The 24,253-nt window shown below is 43.9% G+C and overlaps 1 protein-coding gene across 1 annotated transcript in view; it reads left to right on the forward strand.

The window, feature by feature from the left end:
* LOC117359047 overlaps positions 1-24,253 on the forward strand; it is a 226,417-nt gene that overhangs the window by 36,178 nt on the left and 165,986 nt on the right. Inside the window, exons 7-8 of the mRNA XM_033941168.1 lie at positions 3,291-3,334; positions 9,466-9,543. Coding sequence (XP_033797059.1) covers positions 3,291-3,334; positions 9,466-9,543 — 122 coding nt within the window. The remainder of the gene's footprint in view (positions 1-3,290; positions 3,335-9,465; positions 9,544-24,253) is intronic.

The following is a 24,253-nucleotide window of genomic DNA, read 5'->3' on the forward strand; positions in this document are numbered from 1 at the left end:
TGGGACTTACCTTAATCTATGTCTGCTAGCGCTCAGTAACTGCTGTATCACTCCCCATCCCCGACGGGACCCGTTTCGCCTCCGTCTTAGGCTTTTTCAAGGGTCAAGAATAAGGGGATATTTGTCTGAGGAAAATCCACTGCTTAATGCTAGCATTACTCTGATTATGAGTCCATTAGCCCTTATGCCAGTAGTCAGAAGAGAAAATAGTCAGCTACCTCCCCCCTCCCCTTTTTTCAAAACTGTAGCATGGTTTTTAGTGCTGGTCGCGGTGGTAACAGATCCGACGGCTCCTAGAATTCCTTCTTGGTAGGGCTTACAATCTAGTCAACGGACAAACAGGACAAGTAAGGGGTTAGGGAGTTTCTCAGGCATGGGTGCTTTACAAGTGAGTGGGGTTAGGAGTTAAAAGCAAACTCGGAAAAAATGGGCTTTTAGACAGGATTTGAATACTGCCAGGGGGCGGAGCTTGATGTAATGACTCGGGCAGTTTGTTCCAGGCGCGTGATGCAGCAAGAGAGAAGGAAAGTAGTCTGGAGTTGGCAGTAGAGAGTTGCGCGGGGACAGAAATCCCACCCGTCCCCACCCGTCCCCGCCAAAGTCCCACCCGTCCCCGTGAGGAATCCCACCCGTCCCCACCCGTCCCCGTGAGGAATCCCTCCGTCCCCACCCGTCCCCGCCAAAGTCCCACCCGTCCCCGTGAGGAATCCCACCCGTCCCCACCCGTCCCCGTGAGGAATCCCTCCGTCCCCACCCGTCCCCGCCAAAGTCCCACCCGTCCCCGTGAGGAGTCCCCACCCGTCCCCGTGAGGAATCCCTCCGTCCCCACCCGTCCCCGCCAAAGTCCCACCCGTCCCCGTGAGGAATCCCACCCGTCCCCACCCGTCCCCGTGAGGAATCCCTCCGTCCCCACCCGTCCCCGCGAGGAATCCCCTCCGTCCCCACCCGTCCCCGCGAGGAATCCCCTCCGTCCCCGCCCGTCCATATAAACTTCAGAAATAGTTATTTCATTTAATTATGCTACTGAATTAAAGGCTCTGGTAGAAACCCATTTACAAATAAGCAAAAAGACTTTATTAATTTGAAAATATTAATTGGGAAGAATACATACTTTGCAAATGGGTTTCTACCAGAGCCTCTAATGTTTATAAATTTGTATCAACACAACTAATATACTACTTTATCCTGAAGCAAAATAAAAAAAAAGAAATATAATTCTTTTCCTACCTTTGTTGCCTGGTTTCTGCTTTCCTCATGTTCTCATTCAATTCCTTCGATCCACTGTCTCTCTTCCTTCTGCATCTTCCATTTGCTCTGTTACTGTGCCTCTCCCTTTCTTCCCCCTTCCAAATTGGTCTGGCACCCATCTTCTTCTCTCCGCTCCCCCATAGTCTGGCATCTGTCTTCTTCCCTGCCAGTGTCTTCTCCCTACTCTCTCTTCCCCATTTCCTTTCAGCGTCCTTCTCCCCCCATCTTCCCCATGTCCTGTCAGCGTCCTTCTCCCCCCCTCTGTCTTCCTCATGTGCTTTCAGTGTCCTTCTCCCCCCTCTGCTTCCCCATGTCCTTTCAGCGTCCTTCTCCCTCTCTGTCTTCCCCATGGCCTTTCAGCGTCCTTCTCCACCCCCCCCCGTCTTCCCCATGTCCTTTCAGCGTCCTTCTCCACCCCTTTGTCTTCCCCATGTGCTTTCAGCATCCTTCTCCACCCCTTTGTCTTCCCCATGTGCTTTCAGCATCCTTCTCCCCCCTCTGTCTTCCACAAGTGCTTTCAGAGTCCTTCCCCCCCCCCCGCCCCCGCCCTTCCCATGGCCTTTCAGCGTCCTTCTCCACCCCTTTGTCTTCCCCATGTCCTTTCAGCGTCCTTCTCCACCCCTTTGTCTTCCCCATGTGCTTTCAGCATCCTTCCCCCCCCTCTGTCTTCCACAAGTGCTTTCAGAGTCCTTCCCCCCCCCCCCCGCCCTTCCCATGGCCTTTCAGCGTCCTTCTCCACCCCTTTGTAGTCCCCATGTGCTTTCAGCGTCCTTCTCCCTCCTCTGTCTTCAAGTGCTTTCAGAGTCCTTCCCCCCCTCCTCCTCCCGTCTTCCCCATGGCCTTTCAGTGTCCTTCTCCCCACTCCTTCTCTACCGCCCCGGGTGCAGTACAGCCGGCCAGGTCCCCTTACTTTTGTGGCACTTCCCCGACCGACTGACAACAGCCCCGGTCCGACAAACCTCCCTGCCCTTAACTGCGAATCTAAATTACCTTATTACAGCTGCTGTAAGAAGATAATTTAGATTCGCGGCTACAGGGCAGGGAGGATTGTCGGACCGGGGCTGTTGTCGGTCGGTCGGGGAAGTGCCACAAAAGTAAGGGGACCTGGCCGGCTGTGCTGCAACCGGGGCGGGGTGTGGCGGGGCGGACCGCCCCCTCCCTTGGTAGCCACTCGAACCGCGAGGCTACTCTCCTCCTTACCTGCACTGCCTGCACTGCAGCATAGAGCCAAACGGAAGTCTTCCCGACGTCAGCGCTGACGTCGGGAAGACTTCCGTTCGGCTCTGTGCTGCAAGCAGAGAAGGTAGGGAGAAGAGCCGCGCGACTGAGTACATCCAGCTTTGTTTAAGCCCTCCCTCCCCTCCGACGTCAGCGCTGACGTCGGGAAGACTTCCGTTCGGCTCTGTGCTGCAAGCAGAGAAGGTAGGGAGAAGAGCCGCGCGACTGAGTACATCCAGCTTTGTTTAAGCCCTCCCTCCCCTCCGACGTCGGGAAGACTTCCGTTCGGCTCTGTGCTGCAAGCAGAGAAGGTAGGGAGAAGAGCTGCGCGACTGAGTACATCCAGCCCCGCGGGATCCCCGCGACCCTAGGGGGCGTCCCCACGGGATCCCCGCGACCCTAGGGGGCGTCCCCACGGGATCCCCGCGACCCTAGGGGGCGTCCCCACGGGATCCCCGTGACCCAAAGGGGGAACCCGCGGGATGCCCGCGGGTCCCGCGGGATTCCCGTCGTCCCCGTTCCCGTGCAGCTCTCTAGTTGGCAGTAGAGGAGACGGGTACAGATACGAAGGGCTTTGCCAATGAATGGAGTTCACATGGAGGAGTGTAGGGACAGAGAAGAGATACTAAGGAACTGCACTTGTAAATCAGTAAGAGGTGTTTGAACTGTATGCAGAAGTAACTTACCTGCATACTGCATGTAGAATTTTCAGACAGCTGATTTATAAAGATAAATGGTCTTTGAAAATTGCTCTGTGTATCTGCTCCCTTTTACTGACGCATTCCTATACTAACTTACATGTTTTTTCCATTATTTTATTTTAGTTTGGCTGGAAGAGGCATGAATTTGATCTGTTAGCAGCTGGCAGGTAAATTACCTTGTTATGTTGATACCTAACTAGATTGAAATCGCATTGCAATAATGTTTCAGCAACTTAGGGGGGTAGTTATCAAGGTGTGGTAAATGGTTGGGGGTTTTACTGCAGCTTAATATACCTCACATTAATCGCCACCTGGTGGTAGCTGAGTTTCGCAGATTACTGCTTCCCATAGTGTATCATTAACGCTGCTTGTGAGCATACTTGCAAACAGTTATTCTACCATCCCAGGATTATTGGGCTTCAAAGCCGTGGCCCAATGCTCCCAGCCAGCATTTTAAAGGTGCCGTTTGTGCTGTCCTATTCCCCTGATCAAAACTCTCCTCCTCTTATACAGCAACTTGAAACCTAGTGGCATACGGTGGTTACTGCTAGGTGTCTGGTACCAGTTTGAACCCAGGGCCAGAAAGGGTAGGAGTAACCGGAAATTGTGCCTGCCTTGAGACCCACTGGACCACCAGGGATAAGTGAAGATAGACCCGGGGGGGGGGGGGGGGTGGAGGGAGGGATCAAAGGGAGGAGAAATGATTGGTAGTCCCTTTTGGGAGGGAGGGTCAGTTGGGAGGGTCTTGATGGGGGAGGGGGTCCTGTTCATTGCTATATCTGTAGCTTTTCTTTGCTAGAAGAATAATATAGGACAAAGGCTGCTGAGAAATCTAGTAATACCAGTATCGAGGCAGATCCCTTGTCATGCAGATCATCAGGAAGGGACCCAAGAACTGTCTCTGTTCCATACCCAGGTCTGAAGCCAGATTGATAGAGGTCTAGCCAATTATTTTCAAATAGCCAGTCACTGAGTTGAATGCAGACTGACTGTTCTATAAGTTTTGCCAAGAAAGGAACGTTGGAGACTGGTCAGAAATTTTCGACCTTGTTCTAATCAAGGCAGCTCATTTTCAGTAGGGGGCACGCCACGGATCTTTTTAGTGTTCTTAGCAGCTACCTTTCCACAAGCGAGGAGTTAACAATTTTAGTAACCCCTTCGGTGAGGCCTTGGCTAGTTTGCTAGAGCAATAAATATAGGACCGGTGTTCCTTTCACTGGCTGCCATTCGAATCCAGAGTTCTTTTCAAGTTCGCATGCTTCTGCTACAAATCGGTAAATGGTTCATCGCCAAGATACATCAATTCCCACTTTAACCTTTATTGCACCAACAAGAAATCCCGCAGAATTCAGCTGTTCGCCTTCCCTTCGCTAAAACTTTGTCATCTCAAAAGATTCCTAGACAAAACCTTCGCCTTCCCATGGCTGAACCCATGGCTAGCCCAAATGATACTCGAGGCCCCCACTTACCTTGGCTTCAGAAAATTGCTCAAAACTTACCTATTCAGCAAACAAGACCCTTAACCGTCCCCCCCTCCAGCAATAACACCTCGCCCTGCTCTTCTCCTCCTTCATGATAGCTTCTCTCTTCCCTATCTTCTACCCTCTTCCTTCATCATCTGTCAAGTTCGGTTAAATTTGTTGTAAATCTGATAAATTGTTGTAAATCTGCATGTCAACGCGGATCCTAATCTAATTGATGTGAACCGCCTAGAACTCGCTGGGTATGGCGGTATATAAGAATAAAATTATTATTATTATTATTATTTGGGCCTGATCATGTGTGCCATAAAAGGAAGTCACCACGGTCTGTACTCGCTCTGATCTAATCAGCGCACGGGCTCTGTTCTGAGCACCTCGCAGAAGGGTTACCAGATTTTCGTAAACGAAAATCCGGACCCATGGCCCTGGCCATGCCCCCGTTCCGCCTGTGTCACGCTCTGCCCCCCTCGACCTATTTGCTCGTCGGGACAGCATCTGCGCATGCACCGATGTGACGCAATGATGCGTGACGTCACCGCGTTGCATCTGCGCACGCGCAGATTCTGTCCCGCCGTCGCTCGGCGCTAGAGGCTGTTCGAAGCCCGGACAAAGTGCCAGGTTTTGAAAAGCCATTTGGACCCCCAAACATGTCCTGAAGAGTTCCTTTTCATAAATGTTATTAAGGTGGACCTTGGGAAAGCCACTGCTTAACCCTGAGCTTAAGTGGTATGGAATTGTGCTACTTTTGGGGACTCAGCCTGTTGGAACTTTTGGGGACTCAGCCTGTTGGAACTTTTGGGGACTCAGCCTGTTGGGACTTTTGGGGACTCAGCTTATTGGAACTTTTGGGGACTCAGCCTGTTGGAACTTGTCGTCATGATATTTTCTCTGTAATGGCCCCACATTTATGGAACACCTTGCCTCAGTATCTAAGAGAGGAAAATGACCTAAAACATTTTAAAGGCATTCTGAAGAGCTTCCTTTTTAAAGATGCTTTTAACTTATAATCATATTTAATGATTACCTTCTTTTTTTTTTTTATCTTATTCCCCTTACCTGTTGTTTTTACCATTCATGTTTCCTTTTATGCTTTATTAATACAATTGTAGTTCTGCCCTTTTTTCCCTTATGTATCTGTTAGTTTATATGTCAGTATGTCAAACTTATGTAATCTATTATAAATAAGCTAATGTGTACACCTTTCTTTTTTTTATTATTATTATTTTTATTTGTAAATCGCTTAGCAAATTAAATTAAGCGATTCAATAAGTTAAAAATAAACTTGAAACTACTTGTGACCTAGCCTGGCCACTGTTGGAAACAGGATTACTAGAAAAGATGGACCCTCGGTTTGACCCAGTCAGGCAACTCTTATGTCTTAATCTTTATAAATTATGCCCACCTGTCTTGGAGGTATACCTCTCTTTAACATTTTACTCTCCATTAGTATATTTGACCCATGGATAGCTAGGTTTAAGTCCTGTTGCCTGTTTCATGTCTGTCACAGGCATAAGTGCGCAGCACAAGGAGTATCCCTCAGGAATCAAAGGTGGATGGGAGGATGAGGAGACGTGTGTGTGTGTGGTTTTTTTTTGTGGGTGACCTCTCCTTGCAGGAGGTGCAGCATAACAGAGATGCGGTGGCTAGCAGTAGATTTCTTTCAGAAGGTTGTCACCTGAACACCGGACGTGAGATGGAGGGTCCTGCTGCTGTGATGAGAGGGCACAGCAAGGTTTAGCTCTCATCTTATGGTTGGGGGGGGGGGCAGCTTCCTTTTCTACTCCTACTATTAATTATTTCTATAGCGCTGCCAGGCATATGCAGCGCTGAACAGAGTCACAAAGAAGAAGAAAACAGTCCCTACTCGAAAGAGCTTGCTGTCTAAACAGCCAAGACAGACAAACAGGATGTCATGGATACAGTTAAGGGATTGGAGGGCAGAGAGGAGTACAGGACAATCAAGCCATTGTGACATCACTGATGAGCTTGGCTCTTATTGGTGGAATGAGGCATTATGACATCACAATCTCAGCTCTGCTTCCTAAAGACTGAAACTCTTCATACTACTACTATGAATTATTTCTATAGCGCTACCAGCGCTGTACAGTCACAAATGAGACAGTCCTTGCTCAAAGAGTCTAAACAGACAAGACAGGCAAACAGGATGTCATGGATACAGTTAAGGGGAACGGTTAATCGGCTGGCTGGGATGGTGGGCAGAGTAGGGTTAAGGATTGAAGGCTATATCAAAAAGGTGGGCTTTCAGTCTCCTTTTAAACACGGGAAGGGGCTTGGTGAACAAACTCAGGTAGTTTATTCCAGGCATAGAGGGCAGCTAGATGAAAGGAACGAAGTCTGGAATTGGCAGTGGAGGAGAAGAGTAACGCTAAGAGTGACTTAACTGAGGAACGGAGTTCTCTGGGAGATGTATAAGGAGAGAGAAGAGAGATATTGAGGGGCAGCAGAATGAGCACACTTGTAGATCAGCAATAGGAGCTTGAATTGTATACGATGGCGGATAGGGAGCCAGTGAAGCGACTTAAGGAGAGGGGTGACTTGAGTGTAGCGAGGTTGGTAGAAGATGTGATGCAGCAGAGCTTTTGCACAGATTGCAAGGGGGAGAGGCGACACTGCAGGAGACCAGTAATCTAAGCGTGAGGTTACGAGAGCGTGGACAAGGGTCCGGGTAGTGTGCTCAAGAGAGGAAGTGGAACCATCAGGCCGGTTGAAAAAGATAGAAACATAGAAAAAAGCAGCAGAAAAGGGCTATAGCCCACCAAGTCTGCCCATTCCAAGTATCCCCTCCCCTGAATTTACTCCCTTAAAGATCCCACGTGAGTATCCCATTTTCTCTTAAAATCCGTCACGCTGCTGGCCTTTATCATCTGGAGTGGGAGTCTGTTCCAATGATCCGCTACTCTTTCGGTGAAGAAGTACTTCCTGGAGTCGTCATGAAACTTCTCTCCCCTGATCTTCAGCGGATGCCCTCTGGTGGTCGAGGGTCCCATGAGCCAGAAGATATCATCTTCTGACTCGATGCGTCCCGTGATGTACTTATATTTTTCAATCATATCTCCCCGTTCTCTTCTTTCCTCAAGTGAGTACAGCCGCAATTTTTAAAATCTTTCTTCATACGTGAGATCCTTGAGACCCTGGTGGCCGTTCGCTGAACCGACTCGATCCTCAGCACGTCCTTTCGGTAGTGTGGTCTCCAAAACTGAACACAGTACTCTCAAGTGAGGCCTCACCATGGCTCTGTACAACGGCATCATAATTTCAGGTCTCCTGCTGACGAAACCTCTGCGGATACACCCCATCATTTGTCTTGCCCTGGAGGAAGCCTTCTCCACTTGATTGGCAACCTTCATGTCCTCACTAATGATCAACCCTAGGTCGCGTTCCGCCGTGGTCCTAACCAAGGTCTCACCATTTAGTACATAAGTTCTACGCGGGTTTCTCTTACCCAGGTGCATTATCTTGCATTTTTTAGCATTGAAACCTAGCTGCCAAGTAGTTGACCATTGTTCCAGCAACAGTAGGTCGTGTGTCATATTATCAGGTAATAAGCTTTTGCCTACTATGTTGCAAAGTTTGGCGTCATCGGCGAACAGTGATACCCTTCCTCTAAGTCCTTGCGTCATATCTCTTATGAATAAGTTAAATAGAATCGGGCCCAGGACCGAGCCCTGCGGCACTCCATTGATCACGTCCGATGCTTCGGATGGGGTACCGTTCACCACCACCTTCTGAAGTCTACCGCTCAGCCAATCCCCAACCCATGTAGTTAGTGTCTCTTAATCCTATTGATTTCAGCTTGTTCAGTAATCTTCGATGAGGGACGCTATCAAATGCTTTACTGAAGCCCAAATATACCATGTCCAGTGACTCTCCGGCGTCCAGTTGTCTAGTAACCCAGTCAAAAAAGCTAATCAGATTAGATTGTACACAGAGAGAATAAGGTGTTAGTATTAAGGTGTCATCCAGGAGCTAGCATGGGCAGCCTACCTCTATGGCATTTGTGTTGCTTTCCCCTGTTTGCATAAATACCCAATGAACCTTCGTTCTGAAAATTCCTTAAACAAGTTTAAAACACTCCTTAAGACATTCCTCTTTAAAGACGCTTATCAAAATTCCAATTGAGTCCCCAAATAAAAGCGGGAAGCGATACCCCATTTTGTCCTCTTGTTTTATCCTCCCCTCATTTTATTTCCATTTATACAGTGTAATTTAAAAACTTTCCCTTCCCTTTTTGTCTCATACCCTTCGTAATCAAGTCTTTGTTTCGACCTTATCCCCCCTATTTTCAATTTAGATTTTTTATTTTCTCTCTCTTTCTATATATAACTTTTTTTTAAAATTCTTTATTGATTTTTAAACAAGAACAGTGTTATATAAATAGAAGAACAGTATATTATTGCATTCAGTCATAACACTAATATCTATATAGATAACAGAACTATCCTTCAATAATTAAATTATTTTGCATATAGTAATAACATAAGAACCAAGTAAATAATATAAAATGAAACCAAGTTACCTAAAATATCATTATCAATAATTCCTCCCAACCACCCAACTCCCCCACCCTCCCTGGATGTGTAAAGATAAATAAACCAAGAAAAACTTTTTAATAATTTTTTTATTTTTTATTATTGTAAACCGACCAGATACTTGTGATGGTCGGTATATCAAAATATGCATAAACGAAGTGGTTGTAAATGCTGCCATGTCTACTCAGTTTGGTAATAATATAGTCATATTTTGAAAGAGGAAAATTGCTCATGTAGCTGCCGTATTATCACTTGCTTTTCTCTTAGTCTTGCAGGGCATCTCATTGAATGTGGAGCTCAGTGTACAGGGGGCATATTCACAGACTGGCGTGCTGTTCCGGACTGGTAAGAAACTCCCATATTTCTTGGCTTAGAAGACAGGCCCGAGACCTATGAAAGAAGCCATTGATTTCAGGATTTTCAGCCCTTTGGTGGACTTATTTCTCGTCTCTAATCCTTCCCAAATGTTCCATTCTCACAAGTACTATATAAAGCCCCTGGAAATGTCCAACTATCTTATTTGTTATCTTATTTGTAATATTGCCTAGAAATGTCCTGTCATCTTACAATCTAACCTGCAAGATCCCCTGGAAATATCCAGCTATCTTATACCATTTGTAACCCAAAAAAATTGTAACGTTCCTGGAAATGTCCAGTTAGCTCTTTTGTAATCCACCTAGAACTGCAAGGTACAGACAGAATAGAAGTCACTAATGTAATGTAAATGTAATGTACTATTTAGTTGCCTTTCTTCTTTCCTGAAAATCTCTTTTGCGTGTAAGGGTAACCTTTACATTTTACAATGCAAGTACAGTTGACAGATGCCAAAACCCCGAGGGCCTGAGATTTGTTATACAACTAAAAACATTTTTCATAACAGTGCAGCTCCTGGCTTTCAGAGAAGGCTGAAAATGTGTTAAATGATGTCATAAACAATTAGCAAAAGACACTTTTTGAAATATTACATGGTATTCCACTTAGGTATATCCCTAATAAAGTTACCCACTGTCAAGGTATTTTAGATCTTAAACACCTTAATATATCAGGGTAGGAAAAGCTTCAGACTTGGAGGTCATAATAAATTTCTCTTGACCCTCCCTTTAGGGTCAAGATAAATTTCTTGGAGACTTTTCCTACCCTGATATATATGGCACAGTGATTAAAGCTACAGCCTCAGCACCCTGCAGTTGTGGGTCCTTGTGACCCTGGGCAAGTCACTTAATCCTCCCTCCATTGCCCCAGGTACATTAGATAGATTCCGAGCTCACTGGGACAGACAGACGGAAAAATGCTTTGAGTTCCTGAATGAATTCATGTAAAACCATTTTGCGCTCCCCTGGAAGAATGGTATAGAAAATTGAATAAATGTTTGCTAGGCGATATGGTTTATTGACCTCTTATTTGGTTTAAGTGTAATTCCATGTAGGTATTCACTAATGTATCTATATGTGTATATCTATAGCTATTTATCTATCTATTTATTTAAACATTTTTAAATCCTGCCCAATCACAATCAGCTGTAGGATATTTATTATAAATGACATTTTTGCACTTTATTGGTTGTTAGGTTCACCAAGGCTCTCCAAACTCAGCTCTCACACCCTCTTCAAATCTTAATAAATTACCCCAGCCTAAGTAATAGGCCGCACACTAGAGGCCACACACCACAGGCCGCACATGAGCAGTATAGGCAGTCACCAGGTTAAGAACGGGTTCCATTTTTTAAACTGTTCTTAAGTTGAATTTGTATGTAACTCGGATCCTAGTAGTCTTTCCACCTTCTCTACCTCCTTGAGGCCCCTCTTGCATTCTTTTCCATCCATCCCACTGTTCCCTCTCCACCAACATTACTTCCTCTCATCTCTCTCTTCCCCATGCATCTCTACCTCATGCCTGTCTCACCACCATGTCCAATAATTCTCTCTCCCTCCCTCTCTCTTTGCCCAACAATTTTCCTCTTTCTTCATCTTCCCATGTGCACCATTCTCCCTTTCTATTCCCTCCTTCATCTCAGCATCTTTCCCTCCCTCCCTCCATTCTTCCATCCTATGGATCATGCTCCCCTCCCTCCTTCCCCTCATTCTGTGTCCCATGTTGATGCGTCCTTCCTTCCATCATCTGTCCAAAGTTTGGGCTCTCTCCCTCTTAAGTCCAAACAACACGCCCTTCTCCCTCCCTCCCATTCTGTGCCTACCTCCAGCGGGTGTTTACCTTCTGGCTGGCTCCCTCCTCCACACTGCCATAGTCGTTTCTCTGCTAAAACCACGGGTGGCGGCTCCTATGCGTGTCCCACGGTTGAGCCGGAAGCCTCTCTGACATCAGAGCAACGACAGAGGGAAGGCTTCCGGCTCAGCCGCCGCCCGTGGTTTTGTGCAGAGAAATGACTGCAACAAGAAGGAGGAGGGAGTCTGCCAGAAGGTAAACAACAGGGGACGGAAATTAGCAAAATGCCACATCGCCCTCAAGCTGGGCCACATGAAACACCTTGCTGGGCCGCGGGTTGGGCACCCCTTCTTTAGATAGTTGATTCCAAACTTGAAGCGTTAAAGTCATACTGGTAATCCAGTGACAGTCAAGCTCAGATTCGTAAAAGTTAGACATTTAGGCCCAGATTCTCTAAACGGCACCGGTAGTCTCCCAAACTCAGTAAATAACAAAACAAAACAAAAAACCAAAACCATGCAGTTGAAACAATGTTTTTAACTGAGTTTCCAGGTGCCTACTGGGGCGTAAAAAAAAATTGGCACTGGAATCGCACCTCTGTAGGTGCTTTAGGCTGCCGAATGCCACAGTGGGCATGGCTAATGCCGGAAGTGAGGTTGGACGGCCTAAAGCACCTAAGGAGGCGTGATTCACATTTCCAGCCCTACCTTTGCCAGAGGCGCGATTCTATACCTGGTGTCATTGCGTGATTGATTTGTGATCGGTGGCTGCTTTTTAAGGCGGCCGCCTGCAATGATGCTGGTTACAGAATCTGGGCCTTAGGGACTTGATTGTGATTTTCAACATTTTATGTTTCATAGACTAATTTATAGTACAAATCTTCAAACATAGGTTATAAAATATACATTCTCAATCAGTAGCAGCTTGTTTCATGGCAATTTCAAAGTCTTACAACAGAGTTTGTTGAAATTCAAACAAGCCTCGAAACATTCATTGGTGAAACACACCTTTACCCTTACTTTTATCCTTGGTAAAGAGACGGCTGAGGGGAGATATGGTTGAAGTGTACAAAATCCTGAGTGGAGTAGAACGGATACAAGTGGATCGATTTTTTTTTTTTCATTACATCAAAAATGACAAAAGACTAGGAGACAAGTGGATCGATTATTTCACTCCATCAAAAATGACAAAGACTAGGAGACACTCGATGAAGTTACAAGGAAATACTTTTAAAACCAATAGGAGAAAATTTTTTCACTCGGAGAATAGTTAAGCTCTGGAACGCATTTCCAGAGGATGTGATCAGAGCGGATAGCGTAGCTGGATTTAAGAAAGGTTTGGACAGGTTCCTGGAGGAAAAGCCAATAGTCTGTTATTGAGGGGGGAAGCCACTACTTGCCCTGGATCGGTAGCATAGAATATTGCTACTCCTTGGGTTTTGGCCAGGCACTAGTGACCTGGATTGGCCACCGTGAGAACGGGCTATTGGGCTTGATGGACCATTGGTCTGACCCAGTAAGGCTGTTCTTATGTAAACTGTAACTCTCTTCCTTCCCCATGCTTAAAGATTCTTCTTCAAGTCGCTAGGACTCGAGCATGAGCCAATGACACCTAAAGAAAAAAAAATCTTCAAGCATGGTATCTTTTTTCAAAGATAAAATGCATTCAAACGGGAAGGAAGATAATTACAATTTAGTAAGGGTAAAAGTGTGCTTCACCAGTGAATGTTTTGTGGCTTATTAAATTTCAACCCAAAATTGGGAATAAGAATATACAGTGGTACCTTGGTTTGCGAGCATAATTTGTTCCAGAAGCGAATCCAAAGCGCTCGTATATCAAAGTGAATTTCCCCATAGGAAATAATGGCAACTCGGACGATTCGTTCCACATCCCAAAATCTTTAATAGAAAATACAGTACTGAACGTACTTGTATTGCAATATCTCACTCGCTTCGAACAGTCACTCCACTGCGGGTGAATTGGGTATGATGCTTTTAGGTTCAGCCGCGCTCAGTGATGCGATGCGCCTGTATTGTACGTATTTGACGTGACGCACCGTATATGTGCTCGTACTGCAAGACAATGCTCGTTTATCGAGTTAAAGTTTAAGAGAATGTTTTGCTCGTCTTGCAAAACACTCGTAAACCACGTTACTCTGCTATCCAAGGTTTGACTGTATAACGTTTATCACTAAAAACATTGTGGAGAAAAAGGAGACTTCAGAAATAAAGGAGCCCACGCAATTCAACACAGTAATGTCGCTTAGTTAGGGCTAATCACAGTCATTGGTCTCTTAAAACAGTGGTTCCCACCCGGCCAATTGGGTTTTCAGGCTAGCCCTAATGAATAGGCATGAGAGAGATTTGCATATGATGGAAGTGACAGGCATGCAAATCTGCTCCATGCATATTCATTAGGGCTAGCCTGAAAACCCGATTGGCCCGGTGGTCCTCCAGGACAGGGTTGGGAACCACTGTCTTAAAAGAACTCCACATAATGTTTATCTTAGTAAAAGCATGTAATAGTCCAGTACTGTTTTGAACATAGAGGTACTAAGGACAAAATGCAAAAAAAATAGTCCTGAATGTTTTCTGTAATACCAAAAAAAACCCAGGAGTCTTTACTATTTTTTCCCATTTTGGGTTGTTTATATGTAGTAGTACAGTTCTTTTTGATTTTCGATTTATTTGAATTGCAACAGACTGTGTTATATGGCTTTGAAAGGGCCATGAAACAAGCTGCTACTGATTGAGAATGTGTATTTTACAACCTATGGACATACAGATCGGCAAGGACCACAGAGGGAAGTCACCAGTATTGCAGGATGTTCACACAACTATTAAAATGACTTGTAGGTCCTGTGAAGTAGTAAATGACTGCAGCAAAGGATAAAAAGATCAGAAGTCTGCTTTAGTGCTTGTAATTTCTAAAGGCTATGTGGGGCTAATATAAATCTGGAAAAGGAAAGAAGGTACCAAGCCTCAAACAACAGCAGAGCATATAACAAAAAGAGGCACTGGAGATGTCAGAACTAACTTGTGGTCACAATGTCTTTTATTAATAGTTTACACTTCTCCCTCGTTATTCGCAGGGGATACGGGCAGAGCCGGACTGCGAATGGCAAAAAACAGCGAATATCCAGCTCTGACCCACCCCCACCTCCCTGCCGCCTACCTGGCCTTACCTGGTGGTCTAGAGGGCTTTCGGGGCAGGAGCGATCTTCCTACGCTTCTGCCCTGTGCAGATCACTCATAGCAAATGGCTGCCGTGAGTTCCCGTAGTCTCTCGAGACTACGACGGGAACTCACGGCAGCCATTTTCTATGAGTGATCTGCACAGGGCAGGAGCGTAGGAAGATCGCTCCTGCCCTGAAAGCCCGCTAGACACCAGGTAAGGTCTGGGTTGCCGAGAGGGAGACGGGGAAGGTCCAGAATTAGCTTTTTTTTTTTTAAAGTAAAAAATTGCGAATAACCGAATCTGCGGATACTGAAACCACAAATTTGGAGGAAGGGGATGGTGGAAGCTGAAAGCTTACTGACTGCTGGAGGGAGGGAGGATAGAGAAAATATTCTGGGGCAGGAAGGGAAGAAAAGCTGGGCAGAGGGAAAGGAAAGCTGGCGGAGAGGAGAAAATGTTCTGGGGCAAGGGCTGAATAGAGGGAAGTTGGGGAAGAAAAAGGGATAATTAATTTTTTTAGGGGGAGCAGTAAAGTAGAGGAAGATGCTATTATCACATAGAGAGAATTTTTACAGGTCAGAGGAATGGATGCTGTAACGTCTAGTGGAGGTAGTGGGGATGGTGATTCCATTCTGATATTTCCTCAGTTTTTAGGACACCGACTAATCCAGTTTTCTGGATATCCATAGTGAGTACACATGAGAGTTTGGCTTGCATACATTGCTCTTGTTATATGCAAACCTCCCATGCTCCTTTATGATGGATGTCCAGAAAACTAGAATGCCAAGGTATGTCTTGGGGATTGCGTTGAATTGCTTTCTGTTTTGAAAGATTTGATTTTGTTTCTTGGATTTTGTATTTGGCTTGATTTGTTTCCTCACCTACTCGTTGGGACATTGGCCAATCCAGTTTTCTGGATATCCACGGTGAATATAACTGAGAGGCTTGCATGTATTGCCTTTATTATATGCAAACTTCCCAAGGGCCTTTGTGATGGATCTCCAGAAAAGCAGAATGCTGATGTATGGCCTGGGGACAGGATTGAGGAACCTATAATTAAATTACTGGATTGCATTTGGCTTGGCTTCTGTTTTGAAACATTTGATTGCATTTTTGTATTTGGGGTTTAAAAAATTTTTTTTTATTTATAACTACTTTCTTATTACAATCAAGCAGAATAATTGCAACTCGAATAGATCAATTAAACATAGTAGAAACACCCAAAAAAGAGGAAAAGAAATTATTAGGATATTTAGCCCACAATATTTGAGAAAATCAACAGGAAATAAAAACTCAAATGAAATTATCTTACAACAATAAAGAAAGCAGCAATATTCTGCATTACCTAAAGCCGGTATGGCAAGTTATACATCATTTGTTACAGATGCTCCTCCTCCTCTTGAGTCAATAAACTCTAACAGCTGTTTGGGTTCAAAAATTAGAAAATTCTTAGGGCCTGTTTTACAAAGCCATACTAGCGGCAAGAGCCCCGAAGCCCTAAGGGGTTCGGGGCCGTTACCACGCTGCAGCTGCTAGCGTGGCTTTGTTAAACAGGCCCTTAATTTGATAGGTGATGAAACATTTTGCTGGAAATATTTCCAAAAAAAGTTCCACCCAAGGCTAGGATTCTTGGCCTTAATGCTAAGAGTTCCTTTCTCCGCCTCTGGGATTTTTGAGCCATATCAGGAAATATACAAATTTTTGCCCCCAAAACTGATCATTTAAATGCCAAAAATACAAACGCAAAATATATTCCCTGTCACTTTCCAAAGCTAATGTAACTAAAAGGGTTCTCCTTTCAGTTACCACCGCCAATGCGCTCTCTGAGTAGGTTGTTAAATCCATATCCGCCCCTTTATCTCCTTGAATCTCATTAGGGGTAGAAGCACCCACAGTGTTTTTTAACTGTCGGTAATTAATTCTAACTAAAGGAGGTAAATTATCGGGTGGAATACACAATATTTCTTTAAAATATTTTCTAACCATCTCAGTAGGAGAGATCACAGGAGATTTAGGAAAACTGAAGAGTCTCAAATTATTCTTCCTTAGCTGATTTTCAAAGCTCTCCATTTTCCAAGCCATATAAGTTCTTTCTTTTAACAATCCAAAATGTTTGTTTCATTTCAAAGAGCTTTGTTTCCTGTTTCTCTACTTTTTCTTTTAGTTCAGCAATATTCAAACCCTGTTGCTCGACTTTGGAAAAGACAGTCCCATAATCAGTAGATAATGTAGAAAAACTTAACTTGAGATTAGCATCCATAATGGATATAGCTTGCCATAGTGCCTTCATGTCAACTTTTGCAGGTTTCTCCAACTCCCCAAATTGTATGGTGGTCCCTCTCGAAGCACCTCACACCTCTGTCCTGGTGCGGGGTGTTTGCTGAACTTCTCCCTGCTCTCCCTCTATCATCGGGGCCTGAGCTGGGATCCCTCCAAAGCCGGGAGGCGAAGATTCCGCTCCGGGCAACGACGCCTTCAGCTCTCCTTCCACCACTGTACTTCCAGGTTGGGGTGGTATCATCCGCTGCTCAGGGCTCATTGACGCCCTTTCCGCATGCACGGGTTTGCCCGATGAAGCTGGGCTCTCCCTCGAGATAGGTTCTGCAGATCTTTGCTATCGTCGTCTGCACTGACCACTGCTGGGTTGCCACCATTGGAGGGTCAACTCGGGGTGCGCCCTTTCTCTTCCCCATATCCTCAGGTATGGGAAGGCAGCTCAGCGGTACCATCACGGCTCAATAGCGGAGTCTTCTCTCAAGCGTCCACTTCTGACGCCATCTTTGATTTTCTCGACAGCCTGTATTTGGTTTGATTTGCTTCCTCTCCTTCTCCTTTGGAAACTGGCTTATCCAGTTTTCTGGCTAAGAGAAGTTAACCATTTCCTTTTCCTTTATGAGGAAAGTGCATTGAAAATTTTATTTCTTTTTATATGTAAATTAACTATTCCCCCCCTTTTTTTTTTTTTTTTTTTTTATCAGGCTGCGCTGCTGAGCAGCACAGGCTAAATGCCGAGCTGCCCATTCTATTCCTATAGATGGCTCAGCATTTAGATTATGCTGGTTAGTGGCGCAGATTGATAAAAAAGGGGGAATATTTGTAAAGATACAGGGTGCCCACAAAAACGCCTTGATTTTTAAATGGTTACAAAATCAAAACTGAATATGTTTATAAACAAGGACGTATGCTGGTAGGGCTAATCTCAGTTAGGGCGCTGGTCTTTGACCAAAAGGGCTGCCACGTGAGCGGACTGCTGGGCATGATGGACCACTGGTCTGACCCAGCAGCGGCATTATTATGTTCTTATGACAGTCCCAAAAAGCACGGTTAGCAAGATCTTAGACAATCGCTTGCACTTTCACCCTTATAAGCTGCAATTGGTGCAGAAGTTACAACCTTCAGACAATACAGCGCGAGAAAATGACCAGGTGTTCCTCAAGTTTCCCCCGAGATCACCGGACATTACTGTTTGTGACTTTTTCCTTTGGGGGGGTAATGCAAGCCCAGCCGTACATTCCTTTGGTCATCATTTTCTGTTGGCTTTACCAATGTCAGCAAAGGCCTATAGGAGATCATATCAGTTATATCTGACCTTGGGGCATGTTAGTGCAGACAGCCTCAGAATTACATCTAAAGTATCGGTGATTAAAAGTAACAAAAGACCTGGGAACAGACCGGAGGTTTTAACGATGAGCTAAGATGTGTTATTGTCTGTGCTTAAGATACGCAGTAGCCCCAGCAGCATGGTCTGGCACAGATAGTTAGGGTTAATAGGAACATAAGAACTGCCATCTCCAGATCAGACCTTCAGTCCATCAAGCCCGGCGATCCGCACACGCTGACCAAGTGGCTGGAGACTTGATCATCGAGGCCAAAAGAATTGTCAAATGGATTCTCTTTCCCACATCATTGGGCTAGAGACTCCGTTCTGTGAATTCAAATATCAGACGAGGAAAAGCCATGTAAAAATAAATGGTTTATTGACAGAGCTCCCACAAGTCTAGGAAGAGCAAGCCCTCAAAATTTCAGTGCTCTTCAAAGAGAGAAAACAAGGCAAACAGATTTATACCCTAAGTGACATCATTTGTAATAATTATCATGCTTTAGAATACAATGGCACAGTTGATCACATGACTTCCTTTCCAAAAATGCTTTACGTCATATTAACATTAAAGTCCATTCTGTTAAGTTTTTTAAACCCAGCAGGTGGCAGTGTTTTTCTTTTCTTCCTAAATCAGTTTTGATCTTTGACCTTTCCAAGTATCAGTCATGTCAATTACAAAGCCCTACTTCCTCAAAGTAGTATTGTATTTTCTAATCTATAAGAAACAGATTCTCTGTAAAACACCGAAATTTCCTGTTCCTCTGAGAACCTTATCCCATAGATGTATATGAACAATGGTACATAAATCTATGTCTCTTAAGGGTCACAAAATCAACCAAATCAACCTTCTGAACTTCCTAGCATTAGCTGAAATGTAGAATCAGCAATTTAGACATGGAATGCCAATCTGTGAGCTAGCTAAATCTATTTATTACAAGGCCTCAAGGCTGAGTTTCCAATGCAATATGCAGATAACTGTAATTTTTTAATGTATTCACTTAAGTTTGATTCATTCACAATCTCAGTTTTCATATCATCGGTAACAACTGTCACACCTGTAAATTCCAGAAATCTTCAACATTCCCCTCTTGTAACAAGACTCTGTCTGTTACACATACGCTAGCTAGTAAGTTGATATCCCTCACTCACAAAGATTTGTATGGAGGTTTTCTGATAAGTTGGTGTGATAACTGAAGCTTTTCTTCATAGTAGCTCAAGCTTGTTGGTGCTCTTAAACTGAGAGACATCATCAGATGTGAACTGAAATGTCTTGAATTGAATCAAACCAGGTATAAGAATGCCAATTGTAAATCTTGGCTAGTCAAATGAGAGTTGGACCTCATCCATGAGACAATATAAAAAGAGATTGTTTCTACTTTCTTAAGTAATTGTAGTCATAATTATTCATGGAAGGATCAATCAAGGTTTGAAATTGTGACTGATAAGAAAGGCTTCGTAATGAAGACATAAATCACGACATCTTGTTTAAACGACATTCATTAAGGACATCAGTATTAAGGGGCTATAGTTGGCAATAAACTTCACAATAAGGACATTACATTAGCCTACAATTTTTTGGGTCTCATCACTACAAATAAGGTAGTTCCTTATTCAAGCATCTTAAAATACTGTTCTTATATTCATGCACATTTAAAGATATTATAGGATTTCATCCTGACAAAAGCTTACTGCACCTAGGGAAACAAGTTAAGAAAACTCTTCACTTCAAGAATCATTGGTCCTGAATTCTAAGACAACTGTGACCAGTAAAGATTTGACCACTCTGGATATCTTCAAGGTATCCCACATCGCCCTCTCAGAAGTATGAGGTAGAATCTGTGGTAGAAGCCATGGTCCAATCTCTTATCAGACAGTGGCATCTTCATTCTCTTCACTACACTGGCAGGAAAGAATCTCTTTAAGTGAGTGGAAATAAGAACAGATAAAATTCCAGACAAGATGAAAATACATACAATTTTCTTAGCATTGCATCCAATAACCTGCATAAATACTTTCAATTAGCCTATTATTGTCTTATAATTTCAGAAGCTTAGTAGTAATTTCAATAATATGCAAAGCATTGCTTAATTGTTGGGGAAAAGATAAAACTTGAAAATAAAAAATAAGTCCTTAGGTGTAAGAAAGTAATCTGTAAAGTTTTAAAGTTCCGTCTCATAAAATTTCTTCTGCAATTGTAGTCCAGTAATCCTGGCAGCAACGGTCATTCAGTTCCCCTCTGGTGGCCAATGAAGAAAGAGTCCTGAGAGAGTCATAAATTATGTGGATTCATGTTGACAGTAATATTCCGATATGGGCTTTCAGTGAAGACTCACTAAGACACTTTCTCTGCAACTTGGTCGTCTATATTGAAGGTGCCACACCCCTCTTGATACACTATAAATAAAAGGACTTCAGCAAAAGTTAAATGAAGATTCTGTTTAAAACTGTAAATCAGTAGAAATAATAATAATAACAGCTTATATACCGCAATACCGTGAAGTTCTATGCGGTTTACAAAGATTAAGCAAAGGTACAAATTGATTGACTTTAAGAGGGGAGGAAGAAAGAGGGTTAATAGGACAGGAAATCCATTGTTGAGGAGAGAGTGATCAATAGGACAAGTTAATCGCTTTAGAGGGGAGAGATAAGAGAGGATCAGTTGTCTAGATACTTTAGGAACAGGTGTGTTTTCAGACGTTTCCTAAATTCCTCATAAGTAGTGGGCGAAAGCAATTGTTCTAGGTCTTTACCCCATGATGCTGCTTGGTGCGAGAGAAGATGTTCATGGTGTTTTTTCAGTTTACAACCTCTCACTGGGGGGGAAACGAAGTTGGAATGTGAGCTTCTCTTGTGTCTGTTGGCTGAGAAGACGAAAAGGTCAGTTATATATTTAGGGGCAAGTCCGTGTAGTGCTTTGAAGCAGAAGCAGGCAAATTTAAACTTTACGCGCGCCTCCATTGGCATCCAGTAGTAGGGTGTCACGTGGTCAAACTTCCTCAAAGATCAGTTTGACTGCTGCATTTTGCATCAATCGCTGCATGTTCTTTTGGGAAATTGCTAAATAGGCGATGTTGCAGTAGTCAAGTAGACTCAGTATGAGGGATTGGACTAGGGTTCTGAATGCCGCTGTATCGAAATACATCTAGGAATGGAATATGGGTCTCAAATTTGTTTCAGGCACAGTGCATTCAGTCTTACATCACTTCTAGCAAGCTTCATTATGGTTACCTTTTCCTCTGTTAGTGCCCCTGTTAACCATTATAGCAGTGCAATTCCTTAAAAATAAACCCCACTTTTTCAATAGGCTTTCATGTTTTTCTTTTTCTTGTTGCTAAGCTTTATACCTGACACAGTTTATTTCTTTTTTTTTCATAATTATGCAATTCACAGGATATAAAGTTTCAATTCCTCCGTGTGTTATCAGAAATAAAATTCTTTATAATTCTTGTCTATCCTGAAAGTGCATTTTATAATTCACAGAAACACCCTATGAAGACAACTTTACACACTCTTTCTAATCAACCTGCATCTTTTTCCTGCTTAAAAACATATTGTTCTCAAGCTATATGTGACCTGGCCCTTCATGGAGTGGTGGGTGAAGCTCTAGCCACCCCACTGGCCAGGCTTGCACAATGGTAGCTAACAATTAATATATTTTCTCTTTACAAATACAAATAGATCTTGTCGTTCTACTCAGCAACTCTTTAACCTTTGACTTCAATAATTTCGACAAAACCTCCTATGTATTTATTTCCTTTTAAAGATTCTCTGTCATTGTAACTGTATACATCACACACATCTCAGAAAAGCAACATCTTGCTGTAACAGTGCAACCAATTTTTAAATGTACTGCTGTTTCTTTAAAAGTTTTCATTATTTCAGAATGTCTTAACTCCTATACACTTCCCCCTCCCCATTCGCGGTTCCTGCACTCGCGATTTCATATAATCGTGATTTTTTTCTGGGTTGGGGGAAAATTTTAAAAAACAGTCTTTTTTCCTCCCTGCCGCCTTCCCGGCCTTATCTGGTGGTCTAGAGGGTTTTCGGGGCAGGAGCGATCTTCCTACGCTCCTGCCCCGTGCAGATCGCCATGAGGAAATGGCTGCTGGGAGTTCCCGTAGTCTCTCGAGACTACGTCGAGAACTCCCTACAGCCATTTCTTGATGGCGATCTGCATGGGGCAGGAGCGTAGGAAGATCGCTCCTGCCCCAAAAACCCTCTAGACCACCAGGTAAGGCCGGGAAGGTGGCAGGGAGGTGGGGGTGGGTCAGAGCCGGATAATCGCGGTTTTTCAGCATTCGCGGTCCGGCTCTGCCCATATCCCCCGCGAATGATGAGGGAGAAGTGTACTTTCTTTATTGATCTTATGTAATCAGTTTCACACTGCTTCAGTTTTAATAACTTTGGAACTATGCATAAGTCAAACAACTTGTATATTTTATTTTAGGGTGTATAAAAAATGAGAAACACAGTGACATATAAACACAGTTATGCACACCAAAATTTCAGTACGGCTTTACTTTCAACCAAAAGAGAAAGAAAGCACTAAAGTTAGAAAGATTACAATATAATTTAGAATTTGGCATCTTTACTGGATATCAACCAAATCCCTAAATATGAAGATAAACAAATCCATTAATAGGAGGAATAGAACTATACCATGTGTCACTTAAATTTTTAATTTAATTCTATTGCCAAATTTTCGCTGGTGATGTTTCTTCCTAAAAACAAGATAAAGGCATTGCTTCATATGTTACACATGGCAGATTACGTCACTAAACTGTCCTTAAATCATAGAAACATAGAACATGATGGCAGAAAAGGGCCAAGGCCCATCTAGTCTGCCCACACTAATGGCCCACTAATGGAGTGGGTGGCGCAGTGGTTGGATCTACAGCCTCAGCACCCTGGGGTTGTGGGTTCAAACCCCGCGCTGCTCCTTGTGACCCTGGGCAAGTCACTCAGTCCTCCATAGCCCCAGATACGTTAGTTAGATTGTGAGCCCACCGGGACAGAGAAGGAAAATGCTTGAGTACCTGATTGTAAAACCGCTTAGATAACCTTGATAGGCGGTATATAAAATCCTAATAAACTTGAAACTAACTATCTCCATGAAGAGATCCCACATGTCAATCCCATCTTTTCTTAAAATCTGGCACGCTGCTGGCCTCAATTACCTGTTGTGGAAGATTATTCCAGCGATTAACTAAACCCTTGGCTGGCCCAAATGGTCCTCAAAGCCCACAACTACCTCGACTTCAGAAAAGCACTTAAAACCCACCTATTCCGAGACCAGTGACCCTTAATGCCCCTTCTTCAATCCTCCTCCCTCCTACCGAAACTTCTCCCCCCCGTCTCCCTCCTCTCCCCCCTTCTTCCTCCTTGCTGTTCGCAAATCTATGATCAATTTGGAATGTAACCACTTGTAACTACTTTCTCCTTGCTGTTCGCAACTCTATGATCAATTTTGGTATGTACCCACTCGTAACTTCTTTCTCCTTGCTGTTCGCAACTCTATGATCAATTTGGCATGTAACCACTTGTAATTTGTTCTAACCAATGTGAACCGCCTAGAACTCTTCTGGGTATGGCGGTATACAAAAATAAAGTTATTATTATAAAGTTATTATTATATGTATGTATAATTGGTTTGCACGATGAATGTTTGAAAATCAATAAATAATTTTTTAAAAAACTAAACCAACAACAAGTTGAAAGAAGAAGACACATCCTCGGTCAGAAAAACTAATATTAATTCACCAAGTGCATAATTCTCAAAAACAATGTCTCTTTTCCGTGATACATGCCTAAAAGCCCATTAGCGCCCCTGAGCTCACTTCCCCCTAATGGCTCATCCCCGGATGAGCCTGCAGGGGTAAGGCATGTACCTCCATGCCCCCCATGCCGGTTCACATGACCCGTGATGTCACCCCTCAGCTGATCACACTACCACATAACCGCTCATCTTCTGATGAGCCAAACCTTGTAGCTTGGGATCGTCGCCACTGCGACAGCCCCAAACACCCTGTGTTTTAAGCAAGTCTCCTGTGCGAAAAGGGAGGGTGGGAGGGAAAGCTGCCTCCGAGGGACAGGAAAGACCCTGAACCTCGGAGG

The sequence above is a fragment of the Geotrypetes seraphini genome, chromosome 1 (genome assembly GCF_902459505.1).
Source record: "Geotrypetes seraphini chromosome 1, aGeoSer1.1, whole genome shotgun sequence".
NCBI classification, from domain to species: Eukaryota; Metazoa; Chordata; class Amphibia; order Gymnophiona; family Dermophiidae; genus Geotrypetes; species Geotrypetes seraphini.